The sequence below is a fragment of the Anser cygnoides genome, chromosome 10 (assembly GCF_040182565.1).
Source record: "Anser cygnoides isolate HZ-2024a breed goose chromosome 10, Taihu_goose_T2T_genome, whole genome shotgun sequence".
Taxonomy (NCBI): Eukaryota; Metazoa; Chordata; class Aves; order Anseriformes; family Anatidae; genus Anser; species Anser cygnoides.
The window spans coordinates 2715800-2736490 of NC_089882.1; the positions used below are offsets into that span (position 1 = coordinate 2715800).

General features: G+C 37.1%; 1 protein-coding gene across 8 annotated transcripts in view; it reads right to left on the reverse strand.

The window, feature by feature from the left end:
• The window catches only part of IFT122 (intraflagellar transport 122), a 32608-nt gene that overhangs the window by 8969 nt on the left and 2948 nt on the right, over positions 1-20691 (reverse strand). For 4 of the 8 annotated variants that reach the window (XR_010833923.1, XR_010833922.1, XM_048073522.2 and 1 more), the window contains exons 5-21: positions 20444-20520; positions 19960-20026; positions 18802-18948; positions 18298-18459; positions 17286-17361; positions 16618-16809; positions 15703-15841; positions 14878-15080; positions 14276-14413; positions 13425-13589; positions 12384-12581; positions 10622-10762; positions 8891-8944; positions 6555-6716; positions 3525-3691; positions 2477-2648; positions 1174-1276 (exon numbers count right to left, since the gene is read on the reverse strand). Coding sequence is in view for 6 of the 8 variants with exons in the window: in XM_048073522.2 (XP_047929479.2) it covers positions 1174-1276; positions 2477-2648; positions 3525-3691; positions 6555-6716; positions 8891-8944; positions 10622-10762; positions 12384-12581; positions 13425-13589; positions 14276-14413; positions 14878-15080; positions 15703-15841; positions 16618-16809; positions 17286-17361; positions 18298-18459; positions 18802-18948; positions 19960-20026; positions 20444-20520 (2363 nt within the window). In the remaining 2 variants the exon portion in view is untranslated. The other 4 variants (XM_067003119.1, XM_048073540.2, XM_067003121.1 and 1 more) reach the window with 4 other exon arrangements.

Sequence of the window (20691 nt, forward strand, 5' to 3'; positions counted from 1 at the left end):
GCTCTAGTTTCTAATGCTGAATATTAAAAAAATAAATAAAAAATATACCATTTACTATATCATTCTAGCATTTATTAAAAGCATTTCTTTAACTGACCCTCAGAAGCCAGTATAAAGTTAGATCCTGAATTCTCACTTGATAAAAATTTATTTGGCAAACACTGTCTTCATATAGGGTAATAAAGGAAAAAAATACGTAAAGATAGCACAATTGCCTCCTGACTTTAGCTAGCTCCGATATAACCCAATTCTCATATATACCTACACAATGATCTCTAGCTCACCCAGTTTAGGGGAGTTTATATCAGCCAAGAAACTTCAGCATAGTCCTCTGTGGAACTAACTGGGAACTATATATCTGTATGTGCAGAGCTCTATGTGCAAACTACTAAGCTGCCCTAAAAGCAGATGCTCAAAGGTTTAGTGCTGAGACATATAAACTAGTTTTGTACAGACAGCTCACGTCTGGCATGTTCACTAGCTTGGCCCTTATATGCAAATGCAGTTATACTCTTAGATCCGAGCTGGCTCTGGAAATAGCAGATGCAACAGTCACATGGAGCTGCACCTGAGAAAAGGAAGTATACTAAAAACATGCTGGCTCCACATGGAGCTTGCTTCAAATCTCTTCTTATCCCTGGAACAATTTACGAATAAAATTTTGAAGCCTGTCCACATGATGGAAGGTTGACAGTTCTCTTTAAAGGTAATTTTATAAGCCTAACAAAAATCTATGAAAATTCTTAAAGAAACATGAAGATTTTACTTGTACAAACCCAACATTATCTAAACATAAGGAAAAACAGGTCTTTTCACTCTGGTCTGCAACATACTTGCTTGCTACACTTTGAATCTTATTGTGATGAAAATATCAATAAGAACAGTTCAGATTATATGCCAAATACCTGTTGCCACGTGTCAATCTCAGCTATGCAATGAGGTGGAAAAATCTGGAACTATATTTGGATGCCATCACTTCTGATAGATCCATCGCATTTTCTAATTAAATAGAGACCCCGAGCTACTTTTCTTTAAGACTGGTCTGAAAACATGGTTTCTATTTGTTTTTGAATCTCACTGATAAGAAACCCTCGAGGGCAAAGACTGCATATTCTGTGCTGGAAAAGTACAGAGGACGTTTTGAGTATCCAGTGGTCTGTCAGCAAGTCTTACCTTTTTGGGCTTCTTCAAATCTATCGTTCTCTGCTAGCCACTGAGCATAAGGGACATAGACATCATCTTTGAATTCAGGATGCTTTTCACTCAAAGCAAATGCCTGAGGTACATAATAAATTCATTTTTTAGCGTACTGCATGGTTTAAACAGTTAAAGGGTTTAGCATACTCCATGGGATCAATCTTTTATTTCCAAGTAAATTCACAATGAAAATACATACACATAATAAAGATTATATCCATCTTTTCTCCAGTATGAAACTAAAGTATTTTAAAATAAAAAGCAATCACCAACAAAAGAAAAGCTAAGCATAGCAGCAGTCTGGATTATGAATTAGGGAAACTTGAAAGTGTATCTAGGAAATTTAGTAAATTTCACAGCAGGAAACATGAAATGTTTTTATTTTTTTTACTGAATGTGTCTTCTAAAGAGACTGAAGGAACACTATAAACACGGTTTGTTTCCTAAACTAACTGGTCAATAGAAGATTAAGCCAACAATTTTCAAAAGCACCTATATAATTTACAGGGGAGGTGAAGTGTCAGTTCTAGTGGCACTTTGAAAACCCTTCCTTAAGTTACACCTATCAAAATCTTAATTTGAAGAAATATGAACAGAACTAAGGTAACCCCAACTTTGAAGTATGCGATACTCGCAGACTCATGCTTCCATGGACAAACCCACGGAAGCCAGCAAAACTTTACCTAATCATAAGCATAAATCTAGTTTATAAAGTGGGGTTCACACAGCATACATTCATCAGATCTACATCATACATACCTCACTCATACATGTCCAAGTTATAAAAATAATGCATCTCAGAACAGAATTTCCCTGATATTTCCCCTGATATAATTATTTATATTTATATTTATATTTATATTTATTTTTTTATATATTATATATATCAATATTATATATATATATTATATATAATATTTATATTTATTCTAATGAACTAGAAGCATCTTATGGATTTGCATAGGAAATGGGCAACTATACCCCCAACAGGCAAAAAAGGTGTTCAGAAATGAAACCAAGAAACGTTCAGCCAGGACACTTAAGAAAAAAAAGCACACCAAACAAAAAACACCAAAACCACCCATAAACAAAATCAAAGAAAGAGCAATGAGCATACAAAATTAACCTGAGTACTTGGAATCACATTCTATGGAAGCCTTCACCCTCCTTGCTTCCCCCTTCACTACAGTGGTGGAGGAACCAGACATTTGTTTCGCTCTTTCAACCAGAAATAATAAGGAGTAGCAATTTTAAACACAGGAACCAAAGGCATGCTTACTTCTTCCCAGCGAAGAGTCTCCACATAGAGATGGACCAGTGCTTTCAGGTCACCAACCTTCATGTATGTTTCTGCTGCATAGCCAGGGTTATCAAGTTTCTTAAAATAGAAGGCACATTTTAACAAAGGCTCACGCTCAGCTTTATCCAGTTTCCGAGCAACTTCTATTAACCTAGACACAATAAAAAGACAACAAATGTTTTGGGTTCAGCTGCCGTTTAACTATTGTAATAACTTCACTTTTAATCAGTTATTATTTAATATTGTAATAGGAGTATCACGTGACATGCTGTTTGAATGCTTACTGAAAGGTGTTTAAAATCCTTTTTATCTTTTACAAGCTCAAAACCTGTTCCTACAATCCTTACTAATGCACGCAACTCCGTATCACAACAACCTGTCCGTGGGTTTGCTCAGTCATGAAGACAGAGGGAAGCAGTAGATCCTACATGACTAAGTCACATGGGACATGATTCCTTAACTTTGACCTAAAAAAAAAAAAGCTCATGAATAAACATTACTTCATTTGCCACACGGGAAACTGAGTCAAGGGAAGGCTGAGTCACCTGTCCAAGTTTTTATGTCAACTCAGCAGAAGACCCAAAGCATGAACTATTGCAAATCAAGAAGTATTTGATCAGGACAAGAGTTGCCCAAGAATTTATGTCTAGCAATTCCGTGCTCCAATTCTCAGTTGCAACAGTTTAAAACATAAATAGGCTACCAAATACAATCACTGCTGTGATGATTACTCTGCAACGCTTAAAGCATGCATATTTTAGAAGACAGTCTCATAATCCAGATGAACCCATTCACATTCTGTATTATTGTAACACAGTTATTTTCATAGCATAATGCCCCTATGCTCTAAACATTTAATGCAACTTTTGAAACATATTAAATTGTAGATGTGCTTCAAATACAGCTTATGCACCTTTGTTTATAATCAAACTGAGTGTATCAAACAGGTTTTGTCTTATTTTAAAGTTATGCAGAATTCACTCAAGTTTCTGTTATATAGTAAGTCTGAGATGGAATTAAAACCTACGTATCAACCCAGCCATGGTCCCCGCTGATTTCTATGGCTTTCATGTGCTCGCCTGCAGAAAGGTACATCTCCACTGCTGCTTTGGGCTCATTGATATTCTTGGCCCAATCTGCTTGCTTTTTTATTAGCATCTTTGTGTCTTTGGGATCTCCAGACCTGAGAAAATCCTGAAATAGCACAATACAAAAAAGTTGGCATTACTTTCTGGTCACAAACACTGTTACATTCCAAATTCTAAAATACATAAGGGCTTTTTTGATGAATATTGTTATGCCTCCTGAGAAAAGAGCAACAGAAATTGATCCAGCTTTCAGCAACTAATCCAAAACCAATGTTCAGTAGGAAACAATGGCAAGTCTCCCCTTTACATAGGTAAATTAAAAAACAGATAAATAAAAGTGAGAGATTCTCTGAGGGCTAGGAGAAGAATGACACAGATGCCTCAGAGGTAATCAGTAGCTTTCCAAGATATCAAGCTGGGAGGTTTCTCCCTGTTGATCCCGCTTAAGTAGATATAAACTACTTTTGTAGTTTTGTGTTTTGTTTTTTTTTTGTAGATTTCTGCATGCCATCCAGGAGCACACCTTTCTGAAACAAAATGGTACTAATCTTAAAGAAAAAAAAAAAAGAGAGAGAGAGAGAGAGAGAAATACCAATTTTAAGTTTCTTTTAAGAAGGTGCTTTTTCATTCTCAAAGATGACTCAACCCTGTGCTTAGGTAACAACAGTACGTCCACTTAAATCACGTGTAAGCATCAGGATCCCCCACAAATCAATTAAAGACTGAAATCTCATTTTCCACAAATACCCTTGATAATTATACTACCATATATCAAAGAAGTTCTTTTATAAGAATGGAATGACAGCTGCTCAAGAGAGCAACTCTGAACTACTGGCTGGACTTCTGCACAGTAAGGCAAACTGCAAGTCTGGATGCTGCAATGATGACCGTTTTGAAAGTATTTTTAATAGTTTGTTCAGCTTCTGCCAATACCAAAGCCCTGGCACCATGTGGTTCACATCTGTTGACATCATGCAGCAGGAAAAAAATTGTACTTCAAAACTGGAAGATCAATTAAAGGCAATTTTGGCTGTTAAGAGAACAGACTACTGTTCTTTAAAACAGCTTTTACCAAATGAAAAATTAGAATAGAGGAGGAATGGAAAACTAAGTAGATAGGAAAGATACCTTATCCTCAATGTTTCTATGAAATTCTGTTTCAGATTAAAAAACAAACAAGACCCACAACACAAAAAACACACGTAACAGAACTGTTCCAGTATCACAACTCACTGCTTTCCCTGATGCAGATAGTCAGCAGGTACAGAACTACAACCAGATGTCAGCTCTTAACACTAGAACAAAATCCTATGTCCTACTGCAACATAGCCCTGATTCAGGAGATTAACCATACAGATGTTGTGATAATCTTCAAATATGAAAAACTGAAGACAAAGAATTAAGCTGAACAATCTTTGATACAACTTCTGTTTGCCAGCATAGGTCATCAGAGTTAAGTCCAAAATCAAAAGCTCAGCTTCTTCGAGTATAAAGAGGGTTTTATTTTGTGAGTTCTCAGTAATCTGTGATCTGGTACTGTGATAATGAGCCTATGACCACATATCAAAGGACTTCCTGACCTCTGCCTTTAGTCTGGACTCTCTAGCTGGAACTAATCAAAGTTAACCTCAAACACAAGAAATCAGACTCTGAAAGGGTCCCTTTGCTTAATTCTGGCAACATTAACCCCCTCCTCCCCCATCCCCCATACATCTATCTTTCCTTAGAAAAAATACCTGGCAAGCAAGGGCGTTTCCCATGTTCTTCCGTGCATCATGCACTCCCTGCACAAAAGGCTTCCTTCAAATGCTAATAAGTACCTTTAGTTTCTTCTGCATGGAATTACTCTCAAGGATAGGAGGCACAAGACCTTTTGCTCTCCACTAAATATAAATGTGACTAGTGCCAAGAATTAAAAGATTCTTATGAAGGCTTATGGGAAAATTTTCATCCATGAATTACTTTATGTTCAAGAAGAGCCAAAACACTGAAGCTAACGAAGACTCACCAGCCAAAAATAGCAGCAGTCCAACTTACATCAGCCAAACCCCGAAGTATTTATATATTAAGCTCTTGGAAGAAGAAGCTCTCTGTAGCATAATTCATGGAATCTATGCTAAAACAGTTTGTATGCATGTCATGGTAAAGTCTTTGTCCAGTACTGGACAGAATACGGCTCTGACAAGTGATGAACAACACTAAACACTGCATGCTTTCTCAGTGATCTTCACATGAAAACACCGTAGAAGACAAAAGGTAAATGATGCTTTCTTATCACCGTATAAAAACATCACTTGTTAAAACGGTTCAATTTATTTCTACATGGGGACAGAGTTAAGAAAAAATGCCAAGACAGATTGATTCTTGGGAAGCAAATTCTCTAGGGAACAAAAATATATTAGTTTAGTATATTACACAGTTCATAAAATATATTAATACAGACTTAAATGCTTAAGTTCAAACTATGAAAGAAAAATATTTTTGTTATAACAGGGAAGTGAATTAAACACATGGTGCACATACCTCACGCCTCCACTTCAGAAGACAATAAATAAATAAAAGGGATTCTTGAGCTACCAGTGGGAAAGAAATCACTATGAAAACTAGATTTTTAGTTTTTGAAAAAGGAAAATGACTATGGATGACACCCTATAACCAAAATCCCGAAGTCACCCTTGGTAGTGCCTATTAAAAAATTCACTGAAAAGCCATGAGCCACATGGATACACTTGAGACTACACAATGCACAATCTGCTACCTCAGTTATAGACTCTGAAGAAAAATGCCACCATTGCTTATAGACACAGAAGACAGACGTTTTCCCCACCTGTAAGCCTAAATGGACTTCAGCCAACTAAAAGAGAAAGTTGGAACGCAAAACCTGCTTTTCATCCTGGCCTTTTATAGGATCATAGTTTGAAAACATTTACAGGTATGTTAGTATTTCTGCATCAGTTGTGAACTACTACCTTTGCATAGTCAAACATGCGTAAATCAGAGTACATGTCCAGAGCTAGGTTCTCATGCCCACTCTTTTTGTACAGCTTTGCTGCCTCGTGGAATTTTCCCTGGTAGGCATAAACATCTGCTAGGAACAGTTCATTGACATTTTCTCCATGCTTCTTCCGCTCCTGGAAAAAAGAAACAACAAGATGTAGAACATTCTAGATGATCAGGACCCAGGTGAGAAACAGGCATTGAAGGAGCTGGATTTTCAAGCTCAGATTTTAGCTGTTAATAAAATCCCATAACACAATACGATGATTATGCTTCTCCTACATTTTGGGTGAATTTATAATTAAAAGATTCAATCTCTTAATTAAAATTAGGAAAAGCAAAATTAAATGTCACTATACAAACCAAACTGTTGAAAACAATCACTTCTCTTAATTTCCTATATGAAAACGAACAGACACTATCGTTATGCTATTAAAAAAAAAAAAAGTATCTGATGGGTTCCTTATTTTCTCCCATAGAAACTCAGTAGCATATAATTTGGCTAAATTAACAATATGTGAGGGCGGGGAGAACAACAAACATGAAAATAACTTAGCAATAAGCAGAGTCGCAAAGCATGTTAACCTGCCTCTGAATCAAGTATAGCGCCACTAACTCTGTCACCACATACAAGAGCTCAGGAGGCACCTCAGAGCACCTGCACATATTCTCCTGAAAACTGGAAGTGCTCGTTCTGTGCAGCAAGCTACCACACATGCCAAGCATATGCAGTGCCACGGCAGCCTTTACGCAGATCAGACATGGAGCAATGCCGTACATACTGCACGCGTACAGGCGTTTGTTTTACCCTGCATCTCAGAAATGCATCATTGCCCGGCTTCGGATAGAATTGTTACGATTAGTCTATCCCATACGAAAATACATAGCTATGAACTAAATTCAACGAAAACTGCACTAAAGAGGCAAAAGCATTCCACATGCATACACATTTGAATCTCTGCTGCCAAAGGAGACCCTCACCACCACTGTTTCCAGTCACATTTATTGATTAAGCTGCTGTTGAAAGTTCCCTTTTAGAATTTCATTAAAATAATAATCAGAGGAATTGTTACACCATTTTTGAAAGATTTCACATAATCTTGCCAGAGAAAAAGATCTGGCAGTTATGTTTCCTACTGTCATCAATTAGAAAAAAGTGTCATTACCAAGAGAAAACAGTCCTATTAATGAAATGTGTGCTTAATTACACCCTTACAAGCCTGAAGAGGAATCTAATATACCACAAGAAACAGTAAGCAACGATGCAGAACTCTCACTTCAGAAGAAGCATCTCCAAGAAGTCTGAAAGTAAGTTTATGCCGATTTACAAGGGGAATCTTAATAATTAAACAGACTACAACATGACAGTACCAGAATATTCTCAGCAGATGCAGATCTGGAGAAGCATGGGTAAAAAAGAAAGGTCATTATTGGTGAGAGAATGCTCTCATCTACTTATTTACCCTGTAAGAAAAAAAAAAAGGGGGGGGGGGGGGGTGCTCCTAGCACAGAACTTGTCCCATGTTAGACACCAAGAAAAAAGTTAACTGCAACCAACAAATGGCTGACATTTTGACAGAACCAGGACAGCTTTGCAAGGAATGGAAGGCAAGGAATGTGTTCTTTCAGAGAAGGTGTAAATCTAATTAGCATGAGATAGAGGAATCCCCTTTACGCCATCTCAAGACAGATCTTCAAACCAAGCATTATCATCAAGTGGTCTTTGTAAAAGGACAAGAGAGCATGTCTTTTAATGTGCTCGTGACAGACAGTTATTGTCAAGTGAAATTCTATCAAGAAGTGTGAAAAGAATGAGAAGTAGTGATTAGAACACAGCATGGAAGTAAGGAATCCTAAATTCTATTTCCAGTTGTCACAGACTTGTCATAAGACCTTGAGTTTGTCATTTTATTTCTCTGGGCCTGTTTCAGGTTCTGCAGAGAAGAGATAATAGTAATTACCTACCTCCAGGGGGTAAGGAAAGGCTTAATTAACTCATGTTTATGAAGTATTCTGTACTAAGATCCATTAGCACAGTAGTATTCTACCAATTATTAGTTGAATATTTTTCCAGTTTGCTGAATGCTTCTAAGTTCTCATACAGTGCACTGTCCCACAACCGCATTTTTCTCCCAGTTAAGTTTCAGTCCCATGACTAGAATTAGAGTCATCTCTGCTAATCAGGATTTCTCACTCTGAACACAAATCCAACAGTCAGAAGCACTAACTGAACAGACATCTCTCCAAAATAGAAAGCACTTATTTCAGCACAGCGTGTTTTCTTACACTATCTTTAACGTTCTCTTACCTCAATACTGCTGATCAATTCTAGATATCTAAGGTCTCTTATTCTGGTAAATGCCTATTAAAAAAAAAAGAAAAAAAGGAATTTACTTGAAAAGCCAGGAAACCAACAAAATGTTGTTACACATAAATCCAGCTGTCTTCGTGCAAGTAGGACAAACAGCAACACGCCGTTTTTTGTGTCTGTGCAGCACCTGACCTGGTGCGCTCTTACTACAGCCGGGGCCCCTCAGCCACTACAATAAATATGACAAGGGGACAACTCGAATGGCTATCACTGAAAACAAACGGTGAAGGTAGGGACTAGTAGTCGTATTCACGTCAGTCTCACAGGAAACGCGAAATACCTTTTAAAATATTATATGCTTTTATTCTATTTTACAGCTTTTCTACTTTTCCGTTAGACAGGATACACACTAAAATTTAAGGAGACTATTACAAGTATAACATATAAATGACTGTATTGCTGAAACAATACACATATGCTTATAGTTTTTATACCATTCTGAAAAATTCAGTATAGAAGCAGCCCAGGGAGAAGAAAGCAAGAAGACAAGACAGAAGTACTGGGAGACGGTGTAATATCTTTTGCGAATGGAGATAAATGTGCAGCCCAAAGTCCCAAGTGGCAAAGTCACGTGCAAGTTACAGCAGCTTAGCACTTCTTCTTGACAGGCATCAAAAAATAGAAATTTAACTCTTTAGACTGCATGTTCAAGACTTCTAGCCAAACTAATGCTTAAGAGGGCATAGAATATTCTGCTTACACCAGATCGGACTAGGAACTACGAGAGCCTTTAATGTCAAGAAGCTGCTTTTGTTCACATTAATCCGCTCTAATTCTAAGAGGGCACTACTTTAAAATTCCAAGGAGGCACTGAAAACTTCTTTTTAAGAGTATCTATTTGCATAAAACCATCTATGAAACTGGAATTATTCTGACGCTTCCACCTCATGAAAAAAGAGAAAAATAAAGCATTTAATGTCCTAAAAAAAATAAAAATATGTTATTAAAAGATGCCTATCATTGCAGGCCATTCCCTGCATATTTTTAGAATGCTTTGTCTTTCATACAATATTTATGGCATTGAACTCAGTTTGCCCTCTCTTATTTGAAAAAAGATGCTGAAGGAAAAATAGGGAAAGTATTTTATGCCAGAGAAAACTGTTCTTTGGTATACACCCACCTACATATTACTCCCAAAAACGAGACATCCCTGATAGAAGGTGACTAAAATGATGACATGCTATCACCATCCTCAAAGAAAACTAACGTGTAAGTAAAAAACAATGAAATCTACACATTTAAACTGAGGTTCTCTTAAACACTTGGGGTGGAGGACACAAAGAATAGAGATTTATAGCGCTGGGGGGGGGAGGTGTAGCTGAGAAATTCTTTGCTGCCACCTGGTGGCGAGCAGCACCACTGAACAACTTCCCAGTTTTATTTCTCGAATTCATCAGCTCATTTTCCAGCAGATGTAAGAAGCCTTTCTTCATACTTAGCACTTATTTAGAACATGGCATTTATCTAGAAGAAAAAAAATGGATCTCTGTTTAAAACCTCATCCCAGATCTTGCATATAACACAGACCATGCCTAGGGCAAGTAAGATAGCAACACAGAAACACCACTTCGTATTCCAGCAATTAAAAAAAAAAGAAACTACAATGACAGCAAATTAAATAAATAAATAAATAAATAAATCTGCTAATCAAGCGAATAACTACCTTACCTTTTTAGCTGTTTCAAACTCCAGTCCTTCTAAGGCTTCCATGGCCAGTTCTTTCCAGTCAGCATCAGTCACTCCTAAACATGCAATTTGATACGCTTCTTTAAACATTTTCCGTTCCAGATATTGATACATGGGTGCAGACTGAGGATTTCCATTGGAAAAATGTGTATTAGAAAGCATAATACTGAGGTACATTTGTGAAATTCTCTATACACAGTCAGAAAAAAATACATTCCAATCACAACTTCTATGAAATTCCACAGGGAATAAATGTATGTTTTTGTACAGCATGCAGAATAACATTCTGGGGGAGTTATCAGTGTATCTGCAGACTAGCTTGGTTAATTATATTCCAAACTCATCCACCTTGAAGTCTTCACTTCCCAGCACATTAGGAAGTAGTTAATGAATTCTTCTGATTCCTCTGAGCATTGTACATGCTAGATATCATGTATGAAGGTTTTTTGTTGTTTTGTTTGTTTTTAAAGAAAATACTATGAAGACAGAGCAAAGGAGGGGGCAGTTTGTTCTCAAAGGCTCCAAGCATGACAAGTTACCCAACAGACCAGGACGAAGCATCCCTAGAAATATTCAAACCCAAGAGCAAGGGGCATCGTGAGGAAGTAACTCCACTGTGCCAACCTGACGACAAAGCTGTTTTACCAAGACTGAAACTATTAAGCCCAGAAGATGCTGACCTCTCCTAAGGACCTGCCCTAAAAGCAAGTTAAGGAGAAACGCTGTCAACTGCTGCAGGCTGATGCAAACAGAACAAGGCTCAGGGACCTGCAGCTGCAGTTCAAACCCTCTGAATGAGCACGGAGCGCTGCTGCTTCCTTAATTCTGGGTTTGCAAGTAAAGAAAGGATGCACATTGATCTCCATGTTACTTTTATCAATTTATCTCAAAACCATATACTTTCTGGTACTCTCTCCCACCAAAGTACACTTTTGAATAACCTGCCTAAAGCATTCCAAAGACAGACTGAAAAAAAGCACGCTAGGCTTGGTATATCTCACAGCTACCAACCATGCTGGACAATCCAGACTTCAATTAAGGGGTCTAATTAATTAATCAGCGTTAACGTCTACAGCACGGACAGGGATCTAACACAGGATACCCATTAGTTCAACAAAAGCACATAGCACATTTTTCTTCGTTGACCCTGAATTTCGACTCTTGCACAAAAATGTGGGTCAGAAGTGAGTCAGAAACTGTTTTTTTTTTTTCCTTTTTTGTTTGTTTCTTAGACTGCTTTATACTCTTCCATTGCTTCCCATAATACAGAATATAGCATTTTGTGGATGGCGATTTATAAACTTGGAATATAAAGACTACACGTGCATGATACAGTCAGACTAAAGCATGCAGCTTAAATATTACCTAAATACACTTAGATGATGCAGTATTTGATGTACTCATAAGGAAAATAAAATGAAAAGTTGAAGAAAGGTACACAGACTACATTAAAAGTACAGGAAGAGGTAACACCCGCACCATAAATTTAAAAGCAAAGATGAATATAAGTACATTTGCAAGTAGAGAAGTAGAAAGAATCAACAGCAAAAAGGAAATTAGATTCATTATGATCAAATAAAAATAAAATAGATCATGCAATATATCTTATATGGCAATAAAGAAGATTTGTAATTGCAATCATTTCGGTAACAGAATACTGATAAATTTCATAAAAGCTTCTTCACTTCTTAAACACTGATGTTTATGAAATGTAAAGCAACACTTAATGAGATAAAAGGATTACCTGTGGAACTTCAACAGCTGACATAGAAAAAACATGAAGACAGAAGATCTTGGAGCCGTTGTAACCCACAACAAAGCCTTGAAGTTTTTGTTGATGGACAGGGAAGTTACTAGCTTTGATATTGAGGTAACCCCCTCCAGAAAAGCAAAGCATATCCTCACACTGTGTATTCCAAGCCACACTGTTAGCATTGGGTTCCTAAAGAACAAAATAACTGATGATTACAACAGATACAACCACATAATCTGTCCTAAGAAATACGCATCCTTCAGATAGAACATTTGACCTATTATAGCCTGGGTATGTGCGCACACACATGCACGCACGTGTATTTATTATTTACATTTGCAATAATCTAAAGCCTCGTATATTCCTAAACAGATTTACAGAGCCATATTTTACATTTCAACAGCTATAATTGTCTTTTCTTTGTTTTGCATTTGGTAATTATCTATACTATCAAACTGTAGAACATACTATTCCGCAATAACAAACTGTTTGCTAGCTACCACACTGAACTGATCATTTTTGTGCCTGTAACTAAAAGAAAGTTACAGACCTTGTCTTTGTAGCACTTCATACTTTATATACAGTATTCTCTGAAAATACTTCAAATGAGTGAACACTCAGAGGGACTGTTAAGCTTTCAATAAAGAGAGAATTATTATTCATTTTATAGTCTGGGAATACATAACAAACAAGTTTAGGCTTTGTGTTCATATTATGATAAAGCCGAAATTCTTGTTAACACTAATACTTGAAAAGGAACCAGGACAGAGCTCTAAATTAACCTGAAACGGTCACTTGTTAAAGCGTTCTTTATTCAGCTGTTGCTCACACATCTCCTGTCTTCTAATTCCTCATCTACTAACTCTAAAACAGTAGTTTTCATTGAGAAATAGTTACGTTCTACAAACTGAGATTAATGGCTTAAATAAGTTATTTGAACTTAAAACTTTTGTTACGTTCTGTGTTCTCAATCTCTTCCTAACCCTCCCCCCCCTTTTTTTTTTAGGGAGTGAGAACAAGACTAAGTTTTACCTGAAACAGCAACTCTTTGGTATGAATATCATACACTAGGCAGGTATCGTTTTCATCAACCACTGCGAGCTTGTTTCGAGATGCACTCATATCCAGACAGCGCACAGCTGTGGATTGCTTCAACAGGACGATCGCAAAGACATTATCAACAAATATCTTCAGAATCTAGACATATTTGAAACCAAAATCAGTCAGGTTTTTGTTCCTAGAACTAGGAATCACACAGTGAGTACAAACGCTAATGCTGTATAAAGTATGCAATTGCAACTTTTTTTTCAGAGAAATTGTAAAATAAAATTATAAAAACACTTTCAGTTTGAAGTATCTTGAAATTCAAGACTTGTTTCCAGACATACTCTAGCTTGCAAGCCCATACAAATAGGACATTTGCTAAACATCGTGAAATTTTTAGTCCTCCACTTTAACAATTACATTAATATATGACTAAAGGAAAGTATAACATTGATACAGAAGACACTAAAGATCTCAAATTCCTTTCTACTTCTGTCCTTAACATCAATATCTATGGGCTCCAGTTTGCAACTCTCAGAGGACACACACATGCACACCACCACCCTCTCCAATGACAAATGTTCTCTCAGTTCACCAAGACCTCGTTTTTTGTCAGTTGTTCTAGCAATATATGGGCTTAAAAGTCAAGCAAGTTTGCGTAAATTTTGTATCCAGAGAAAATGAAAGAAAGAAGCAATCGTTTTTAAAAACAAGATGAGATTCCATCAAATAAAATTTTAGGTTATGAGAAAACATGCTGCTCTTCAAGGTCTCCCCCAAAGAGCGTTAAACAGGTTTCATTTTCAGTGAAAAGACACATACCAGACATTATGTGTTACCTGACCATTCTTTAGACCAACTAAGAGGCCTTCTCTTCCTGGAGGTCCTCCAATTACTTTAATATAACGAATAAGAGATTCCATCAGCCATTCCCGTTCTTTAACGCCACTAAATGAGAGGCACTGCAATCTTTTCTCCTAAAGACATAGTAACGTACACAATACTGCATAAAGAAAAAACCCTTGTGCCTCTGAGGTTTTGCATTTATACCTATGCTATGTGCGCCTATTTTACATACAAAAAAATCAGAATGTCAGTCAATTTAACAGAGTGAATTCTTTAAGGCTTCTTAGTGCTATGAACAAACAAACAAGCAAAAACAAAAAACCCACAGCTGTTTTTGCAGCTCACCTTTGCCCAAAAGTTTCCCTACATTGGGTGCTACAGTTCTCTATGGCAACTGTTTTACTAAAGCAGGGCCCCTGCAGCATGCCACAGCTACAGCTTAGTGTGTCGGCACTGTAACACATTGCATTGTCTAATAGTGCAAACCGTTACAGTTTTTCCCCTTAAGATACCAAACTTTTCCTACCACCTATTTGGACAGCTACCTTCAAGTTTGAGTACACCCCAAGACTACTTTTAATTTTAAGGCACATACCTGGCATAAAATTATGTGATCTGAACATACAACCAGCAAGTTGCATTCAAATTTCTTTACTATTTTTTCCTTCACCCGATAATACATATCTGAAGAATCATCTGAGTATAGCTCATAAATCAAGATTTTCTCTGGCATCTGGATGGCTAATCTGTTTTTGTAGATCGCAATTTTCTTTACAAGCTCTCTGCCTTTTATTCTAACTAGAGGGAAAGAAAAACAAAAAACACAGTATAGGCTGACATGAAATAACAGACTAAGTCAGAAAAACCCAGTATAAAGTTAAAATTTATTTTTTCTGAAGCACCTATATTTAAAAGCAGATTGCTGCTAGGATATGTTTGTTTTTCTGCATCTATATAAATTGTTACGTGGACAGAAGGTTATCTTCCTCCACTTTTTTTTTTCAACTGCACATTCCAGAACAGTATTTTGATCCCTTCCCATAAAAAGCCAAATGAGCACAAAAAACAAAAATCAGCACAAACCTTTGAGGTTGCAAGTAAAAAAATATCTATATCTATCTACCTATATATAGGTATTTTTATCTCATTTGCACAGATTAAAATCTTATCCTAAAAGCTTCTGCCCCTCCCATCATCCTTTCAAATCCCCACATCTTTCACTAAGCTTGTCAGCACTGATCCTCCAGAACCCAAGTTTGCACTCTCATCCTGCAAAAAGGATTCTCAGTTTTACTGTGAAAGTGACAACAATCTGACTGGTATATGAAGCATTTATTCCAAGCGTTCTAATGGATATTAATTTAAAAAAAAAAAAAAAAAGTAACGACAGTGAAGCTTTGGCCTGGGAGTGTGAAATTACCTTTTTGTTCAGTGATGAGGTGTTGGACAATAACATCAGTCATGCTGTCTCTGTAAGCATAGCGATCTTTATAAAGTCCGTGAACAGTGCTGAAAATCAACTGATAAAAGGATATTGTTCCATCCTGGCACCCTACTGCCTGAACACAAGGAGAAAATAATTTTAGTTAATTGGTACGTGTAGGTGAGAATTGGCAAAACTTGCACTATTGATGAGCATTATGTTCCTCTTCCTGCATAATGTATAGACTGAAAGCAATTACAGCTTACTTGTACTAAAACAGTGTCAAAATCGCTGTTGACCTTTGTAGTGCAAAGCAAGGATTGATGCTATCATAGACTAAGTTTATGTTTTGGGTTGTTGTTTTTGTTTGTTTGTTTTCTTTCGGTGGTGGTTTTAGTGCTTTTTGTTTGTTTGTTTTTAATCTGCTCTGCATCTCTTAACATTTGTGTATTAGCACAGACTGCAGCATTTATGACTAACAGTTGCCCTGCTGGTATTTTCCACGAGGTATAAAGCTAGAAACTCCACACAGAAACAGAACTCAGAACTTTCTTCCCATCATGGAACTTTCTTCCCATCACGGAACTAGATTTGGTCAACTTAGAGGTCATTATCTTTTTTTTTCCTCCTCCTTTTCCTCCCTTCCCAAACCCTCCTCATTGTAAATCAAAATGCAGCAAATACTTACCATCTGAAAGCAAGAATTACACTCATTTACTGCCATACTGCAGCCCACATTTTACTTCTGCAGGATATTTTTAATTTCAGTGGTAGCTGAAATATTTTAGGAGCTCACTAAACAGTGTTTAGGTTCTGCTGTCTCAGTAGGGACATACAGACTAGACAAATGAATTTGAAAATTGCCTTACGGCTCACTGTCTGTGAAAGTATCAGTAAAATGTACCTACTCACCACATAGTTGGAGTCTGGTTTAGCTTTACATGTCCACACCCAGCTACTTTGCTCTCCTATGGTTCCGAGACGCACACCATCCTTCGTGAAGAGTGAAACTTGTTTATCGGAACCTCCCAGTAAAATATACTCTCCCTTCGTAAAATAGCTGACACAGCAAGGGTCAAAATTGAGCATTCTGTCCTTCCCAATCTACAAGGGAAAATAAAAATACATAAATAAAAAATATTAACAAAAGGATCATTTCATATTTTCCCAAGACAACAATAACGGGTGAAAATAAACGCAAGGATCTTTTTCTTAGTGGCAACTGCTGTCACCAAGACCTTTCTCCTCATCTCTCCAGCCACGCACAACTTTTCAATACCTTAGAAACACTGTCTATCTTAATATTCCAAAAGGCAGTTCTAAATTACATCCAAAAGTCACAGAAGCTGTAAAGGCATTAATACAAGAATTTTAAGACAGTAGCTGAGTTGCCACAGGAGATGCAAGAGCTAGAGAAAAATCTGGTTTGGGGGGGTGAGGTGGTGGGGAATGACAGATTCATTACAGGCCTGGAGAACAGAAAACATTTAATGTAGCTCATAAAGCCTTGACATACAAGCACTTTGTCTACAGTACACAAAGCAGAATCAGAAATACCATACCACGTTCCAAAAACATACCTGTTTGCCACTAAGTTGATAAAAGGAAAGCTTTTGACCCCAGTCGGCTACAGCTAAAGTATCATTGCGTTCATCTCTAACAACAACAGAAAAAGTTAATGGTAATTTTTATAGTAACTTATTCGTAAATTTCTTAGAGCAACAGAACCAAGTAATAGGATAGCAGAATATATTTCAAATTACTCAAAACAAACAAAAAACTAACAAAAACCTACAACCACCAGATGGAAGTACAGCAGAGAAATCTTGCCATTTAAAACTGAGGAAGACGGCTTAGAGACAAAAGAAAAATCAGTCTCCTTTACAGGAATAACTGAAAAGCTTGATTCTGCTATGTAAGTAGCAGGTGCAGTGAAACTAGTGGTCCTTTAAACAAATGAAGCATCTGGGCCCAGATTCTGATCTTAGCTACAGTAGTATAAAGTCACCGTAACATCAAAAACAATACAGCTAAGCAAAACTGAACCACAGCTACGAGAACGCAAGGCAGAAAAGGAAATTTTTCCTGCCAGACCCGCAGCATACTGAGGAAAGGGCTCAGTATCAGATTTGTTAATTTTGGTACTCTGACACGATCTGTCCAACTTGGAACAAAACGTCAGAGTCACCTTCCCTACAGTCTTGCTTAGGAAGAAGGGAGACGGAAATCTGAGCATTCTGCTGCAAATAATGCTTCTAACCATAAGCTGAAAAAAAAGAAAAAAAAAACTACTGAAAAGCTAACTGTTCAGTAAGCCCCTTCCCTTTGCTCAGCGAGCAAGGTATGCGCTTGTGAGAAAAAACAACATGCTACCATGTGCTTAAGAAGTATCTCACAATGAACACATACTGGCAGAATAAATTAGTATTATACCTGCAACTCCTAATCCAGGATTTCCTAACTTCTGAATACCCGGTTTTGCAACCTGCGTAAATACTCTTTGCCTTTGCTGCTTTTTGTAAATTGCTCTTCCGGGTAACACAGATACACATCTGTCTGTCTGTCTGTCTGTTCCTTTGTAATTTCACTCACAAGTTGAAATCCATAGGGGTCTCTTCTTCCTCATGGTCTTCTACTTTTGTCTCACTACACTGCCTACTGCCAGGGCTGGATTTCAATTCTGGTATCTCCTCTACATGGCTGTTATCTGACTCCTCTTGTTGATCTGCTCTACTCCAAAATTTCTCCCACCTACTGCAATAGCAATAGTTTATTCACATATATGTCACAATATCGCCTCTGAATTGAAGTGTAAACAGGTTCCCCCTCCCTCCCCCAATCCAAACACAAACCCAACAACAAAGACAAAGATATGTTTATGACACCTAAGCGGAATTTGTTCCCATTTTTTCCATGTAATTAAACACTGGCAAAGACAAACCCCAATACATAATCACCAAAAAAATATAAAAAGTAACATATTCGCCATTAATCTGTTCCAGCACGGTTAAAAGTCAAGCCTTTCTGCTATCGATCTATCTGCTATCAAGAATTAGCTAGTCAGCATGAAAAAACAGGAAGAGTGAAATTATTTACCTGGATGGATTCCAACAAATTGACCATATTGGAGATGAAACACCCCCTGTACGCTCTATTTTAACTTTCTCTTCACCATTTTTATTCCGTATGCTGACAATGCCATTGAACATCCCCAGAGCAAGGTACTGGCCATCATTTGTCCAGCTGATAAAACATACACATACAGAAGAGCAAACTACTAAAAACAAGCATCAGGAAGGTAAAACGGTACAGCATACTCAAATAGGGACAATAGACTGAAATGTATTTCTAAAAGGGAGTTCTGGGATATAGCCAGTAATCTTTATAATTTGTTTATGCACCTACATCCACATTTATGGCACCAGCATGCACTTCACAGCAAGAACATTTTATTACGCACACAAATAAAGCAGAAAAAAAAATAAAGATATCATCTGCTTGCAATATTTCTATCGTGCTAATTAGCACATACATTTTTGAGAATGAGATCGTTGACAGTAGACCAGACTTTTAAAAGCTACATTTAGAACACTGAAACTGCATGGTGCTGGGTTAGAGGAGACCTGCTTCTATTCTTGTCTCTACTGCAGTAAGCTGGATGACTTCACACAAATTAATGTAGCCTTGCTTCAGGTTCCCCACGAAAGTAGTATCACCTTCTGCAAATACCAACAACACGGAAGATGAACAGCTCTACAAAAAAAGTATAATTATCTTTCCTCCAACTTCCCTGTGCTGTCACTGCACAAGTTGGCTAAACAGATGGAGAGAGAAATTAAGACACCAGCTCAAAACCAGAGCACCTCCCTGGTACTTTCTGAAGAACTTGGTTTTAACAGTACCAGATAAACCTCCCAGACCCTTTACTATTTAAAGTGAAACAAACAAACAAAAAAAGCTGCTCTCTGAGAAGACAACACAAGAAAGAACAAATCATCTTTGATGAGTATTAGTCTTATTTCTACTGGAGCATTCTAAATACTATTAAAATATTTTAATAATGAAAATGGCAGAGCAGCATACAATAGGCAGTGCTACTACTCAGCAAGTTAGGAGAGCCCCTCTCATACTAGGAGCCTGTCTTGACAGACATTGAACTACTTTGCTTGAACTTTTTTCCTTTAAGCTTGCATATTATTTGAGCCATTTGTACTGAAACTAACTTAAATGACACAGGTAATTATTAAAACTTACCTACAGCAAGTAATCTTACTGCTAGCTTTATGTTTAGAGACTGACTTCTGTTCAGGAGACCACAAACCTTGATTAAAACAAACAAAAATCCAAAGTAAATTATAGGTAAGCTTTTACCAGTCTTCAAATTAGAAACTAATATTGTCAGAAAACCCAGTTTGGACTTCAAAGGCATCAAAGTCTCAATCACTGTTAGAAGGACATTTAAATACACATTATATAATCAGTAAAGGGGGGAAATATCTAATAAAGGAAGGGTCTCTCTGGAAAAATCACAGTAACGTAGTACATTTTATTCTAGGACATGTCACTACATAGTCCTTTCCAACTGATTTTAAGTGATATAATTAAGAATCCAATGTTACTTAACTTTAGCTAACGTATCTCTTCTGGATAGAAAGAGCCGTACATATCTGTGGTTAGCTTAGCTACACAACTTTTATGGAATTCAGTGACTTAATGGAAAAGTGAGGAGAAGACATACCAAAATCACTGGAAGAGCAGGATGCCAACTGATGAGTAAGAGGATTGTATGAAACGCACTGTATAGAGTCATTATGCCTAGAATGAAGTTACAATCGCATTTCAATAAATCACTCTTAAATGCCTTCTTCTGACTTTCAGCGAGACAGCAGAAAGGCTCACCAGATGGCAGAAATAACTTGATCAGCTTCTATTACATCAAATTAATCTGCAATTACTGTAAACTAAATCAATAATAAAACCTGAAAA